This window comes from Rhagoletis zephyria, unplaced genomic scaffold (genome assembly GCF_001687245.7).
Source record: "Rhagoletis zephyria isolate East Lansing unplaced genomic scaffold, Rhagoletis_zephyria_1.1 Rzeph_scaffold_07077, whole genome shotgun sequence".
In the NCBI taxonomy this organism is placed as follows: Eukaryota; Metazoa; Arthropoda; class Insecta; order Diptera; family Tephritidae; genus Rhagoletis; species Rhagoletis zephyria.
This window is the reverse complement of record NW_016164160.1, coordinates 2,465-7,358: the sequence shown is the minus strand read 5'-3', so window position 1 is coordinate 7,358 and position 4,894 is coordinate 2,465. Positions and strand designations below refer to the sequence as shown.

At 31.6% G+C, this 4,894-nt stretch overlaps 1 protein-coding gene across 1 annotated transcript; it reads right to left on the bottom strand.

Moving 5' to 3' along the window:
• Positions 1-884: 884 nt before the first annotated feature.
• LOC108373841 (adult cuticle protein 1-like) lies at positions 885-3,993 on the bottom strand. Its single transcript, XM_017629787.1, has 2 exons — positions 3,893-3,993; positions 885-1,816 (listed from the first exon to the last, which is right to left on the bottom strand). Exons 1-2 carry the CDS (start codon positions 3,896-3,898, stop codon positions 1,439-1,441), a joined length of 384 nt encoding a protein of 127 aa, XP_017485276.1. The 5' UTR covers positions 3,899-3,993; the 3' UTR covers positions 885-1,438.
• Between the last annotated feature and the right edge of the window lie 901 nt (positions 3,994-4,894).

The window sequence follows — 4,894 nt, the reverse complement described above, 5'->3', positions numbered from 1 at the left end:
AACGCTGTCGTCTAGTAACACGTTTACTCGCACGCTTTAATTTAAAAGCGATATTATTTCAAAGTATTCCTTATACATATATATAAATATTTCTTTCTTCATGTTTATGTTTCGGGTGGTGCGCCAATAAAAAATTGTAAAAATTCGAGTTTTCATGCACAAACATCAAATTTAATTACATTGTTGATATTTTTTAGCAAAATATATAAAAATCCACAGCAATTTTGACGAGTAAAAAAGCAGTCAAAAATTGTTTTCTTGACGTTCATTGTGGCATACCTTTTGCGTCTGGTGCTTTGCTGGCAAAGTCGTAAATGTCACGCAAAGCCACAAAGTTTCATCTGGCATCAGCTTTAGTTTTAAATAGGTCACAGGATAAGCTTCGCTCAGCTTTTAAGTGATATGTCTACTTTGAATTTCATTGATTTGCTGAGTTCAGAGCCGCACCTCGCATGTTCATTCACTATTTCTTTGCATGGGACCCATATTACAAGTAGATAATCCGAAGGCGAAAGCTTATTCAGTGTCTCCGTTTTCTAGGAACCCTTTGCTCTAGTTGAATCAACAGCGACGGTTCTAGGAGTGTATCTAGTGAGTCGTCCGCTGTGGCTAAGTGGCTAAGAGGTGCCTATAATAATCACTCCGTAGGAGCTGAATTCCGACCCTGGCCCAGGCAGCATCTAAACTAGAAAAAGTGATTTCTAAGAGCGGTTGCCCCTCGACAGGCAATGGCAAACCGCTGAGTGTATTTCGCCCATGAAAACGCTTTTCAAGATTTGTAATTCTGTGTAATTTTTCACTTAAATTGCCGATGAAAATAGCAGTTAATTTTTTATCAAATCTTTGTACTAAATAAAATTAAACAAAATCCGTTTTTTTTTTGTTTTTCAGTTGTATGCATTTTATTCATTTACAACTTTACTTTTTTAAAAAGTATGTGCAGAGAGAAGAAATATTCATTGTACAAAAGTAAGTTTCGATGGAAAAAGGAAATTACGATATTGCCTACAAACAAAAGGGGGCGAATGGGGAATGGATATGGTGCAATGGGAATGAGTTGTATGTATGTATGAGACACGAATGAATGTTCGTTGCATTGTTGCGTTTGCATTTGTTGTTGTTGCAGAGATGAATGTTATGGAATTTGACCAGTACGTTTTTTATTGCTCGTTTCGTATATGTATTTTGTTTTGCACACAGTTTCATATGTATGTACAAGTGTGCTTTATCGCTGACATTGTTGGCAGTTATGTATGTGTTTCAACTTCACTTTTGTGCTCAGCTACATATGTATGTATGTATTTCTCATTCAGGTCCTTAAAGAGTAAGCCGTGTCACCACTACACAACAAATTAACTAAGTATTATTCAAGTAGCAGTTGTGGGGAAACGAAGAGTAGGCAGTCGGATGGGCAGCTAGAATAGAATAATGACAACGTTTACAAAGTGCCTGGTGCTGGAGCAACATTCACATTAGCCACTGAGGAAATGTGTCCTGGCAATGGAGCAGTATGCACAGCACCACGAGTTTGTGCCACATAAGCACCACCGGGCACTGGAGCGCCATGATCGACCACTACAGCGGGTGCGTGAGCTACTTGATGGACAATAGGTCCATGGGCGGCAACGATTGGTGGTGATGCGGCGGCGATGACGGCTGCTGGGCCATGCACAGCAATGGGAACGGCCAATGGTCCAGAAACGGCAGTGTAAGAGAGTCCGTGTCCGGCGATTTGTGTTAGGCCAGGCAATAGTGGCAGAATCGACGATTGAACACCCATGGCGAGTGCCAAAGTGAAGACGGCTGCGATGGCGAACTGCATGCAATGTGAGTAAAAGAGAGAAAGGGGAGAAAAATTTGGAAAATTGTTAAAACTTCAATCATAAAAAATCTAGTTTCGGACATGACTATTTAAATGTTTTGGAAAATTATTAGAAAAAAATACATATCTTAAAAAAATTATAGTATTGTATGAAAAATCCTTAAAACTATAGATTTCTTTAAAAACTTGTTATGTATGTATATGTGTGTTTACAAATATTTAGTTTTGTATTAAATATTACTATATAATTTTAAAAAAATATTAAGAGCATTTTGTATAAAAAACTAATTTTTCGCATATAAAATTATTTTTGCAATTTTTTAAAACTTTTTAAACCATATTTTCTATTAAATTCCAAAGGGCCAAATTTTCATTAAAAATAGTTCCAAACAGACTTTAAAGATGAAGATTTTTATGAAACAAATAGAAGTTACATGTTTGCTTTTCTGCTAATTTTTGATTTGGAATCAAAAACTTAAAAAAATATTTTTTTTTCGTATTAATATTATTATTACTTAAACTTTTTCCTTAAACGAATTTTGCTGTATTGGCCTTTAACATTTTAAAATATATTCCACTCTTTTAAGTCTTAAGGATTATGTACAAACTATTTTTTGTTTAGAAAAAAAGGTTTAACACGTAGACAAAAAAATAAATATTAATGGCAGAAAACTTTAACAGCCCATTTCCTGAAAGCAATTTAAGTGAAAAATTATTTTAATTTTTTTTAAGTTTATATGGAAATCGACAGAAAATAAAAAATAATTTTTTATTTAAATTGCTGGTGAAACCGACTGTAAAATGCTAAGATTTTATTATTTCAAATTTTTAAAGCTTTTAAAATAAAAAAAATATTTAGTGTTCAAAATTAATAAATATCATTGCATTATAAAATATTTTGAATCGAATTCTTTTAAATATAGGTATGTACATACATATAATATTTGAAATAAACTTTCTTAAGAAACATAAACAAAAATTCTGTATCACTTTTCATACATAATTATTAAAATTAAAATTAAAATTATAGAAAAAGGATACATTTTTTTTAAATTAATTATTATTATAAAAATATAAAACATTTTTGTTCGAAGTTTTAGAAACTATTTTTTTTCATAAAAATTTTAAAGAGGACAAATTTTAGAAAATAAGCAGTTTTAGTAAAATTAAAAAAATTTAATGAACGAAAATAAAATATTAAAAAGCTTATAATTTTTGAAAAAAAATTCTTTTTTAGTTCTCAAAACAAATTAATAATCCGTTGAAAAACAGAAGATGACATTTTGAATCGTAATTTTTGAAAAACATATTTTTAGTACTTCATTTTTGAAATTTTTAATATACATAAAAAAATTAATATTAATGTTTTTGTACAAAAGACTGCAAGGTTTTTATTCTCTTTATATTCTTTTAATTTTATTTTGGGTTTTAAGTTTTTTTTAATTATCCATTTGTTTACCTTGTACGCCTGAGTTTCATGATTACAATTCTGCGGAGTTCAGAAACAAAAGTGATAACAAAAAATTTAAATATAAAAATGACTCGTCAAAATCATAATTAAAATTAATTTTTTACTTAATAATTGTGGAAAATTCAAAATATTTTATTTGCGATAAATCAAATACATGCTTAGCTACTGGGTAATCTAGCCTAAAGTTTGTTTTTATTTTAAAATTTTTATTAAAATTTTGAAAATATTTGTTTAGCGTTTTCGAGCTAAGAGCTGTAGAAGTTGCCAGCTTTTACTTTATTTATTACATATATGATATATGTACTGTTTGTATTTGTTTTTAGGAATTTTTATGTTTTTTGTTAATTTGTATGGCCGTTATCACTTTCAAACACAGTTATTCGTATGTAGTATTTGGGCATTTGAAAGCATTTNATCGGTCCAGCCGTTTCGGAGGAGTTCGACCACTAACACCGTGACACGAGATTTTTATATATTAGATTTTTTTCCTTTAATCCTGCAACTAAAGTCTCGTTCCTAATTTTTCACTTTTATGTCTCATTTGGGTTACTTTATAGCACCGCGCAGGACACTTTCTTTGTAAATATTTTTACACTTACTTTCATTTTGTTGCTACTTTAATTTTGATTGACTATTTGAAAGCTGCAAAGCTAAATTGCTTCTAAGTACTTGACCGTTTGGACTAATTTTCCGTTCTGATTTCAACACAGCAATCGCACCGATTTTTATACAAAACAACAAAACCTGGAACTCGATTCGAAACTAAATTAGATTTCTTGTTGTCGTGATGAAAGCGAGAGTGGACAATAAAGTCGACACCCTTGTATGTCACATATGTACATAAATACATAAAAGAAAAAAAAAAACATTTCTCGAGCCAACAATTACTCATAATATGCATACGGCCACGGGCATTAATAGCAATCAATAGCACTTTCAATATTAGTTGATATATTTACCAATAGTTATGTAAATCAGACAGCCGGCTTCTAATGAGATGCAAAACAGCCGCTTGTGGGCTCAACACACTCAATGTTGCTACGATAAGAAACCGATAATTTGTAAAAGTATCTAAAATACAAAAAAAAAGGGAACATACACACATGCACGCACAATTGCAGTCGCCTCTAATATAGTGTTGACATGCGCATGCGCAACAGCGCTCCCGCTAACCGCATGACTGCAAGCATTGTGAACAACCATAACAAAACAAGCAAAAAAAAAAACAGATTCGATAAAAAAGCCAATAACAATTAAAACAAAAGGTTCTTACTTACTACTACTCGCGTGGTTGACTTTGTCCACGCCTCTCCTTTGCAAGAACAGTGTCACGTTTTATTTGGTCATAGTAGTAATGATTACAACAAAAACAATATTAATTCACAATCTACTGTGCATAACTTAAAAACTAATAAAAAAAATTGTACTTAATAAAAAAGGTAAATTCTCATAAATAAAGTCTTCCGCCATCGTTCAACAAATCGCGCTGCTGCCTTTGCTTATTGGATATGAATGTAGTATATACTCAAGTATCAAAATTAGGAAAGAAGTAAAATCCATAAGTCGTTGCGACTGAACTCAAACTGGTCCCAAGCGGATGC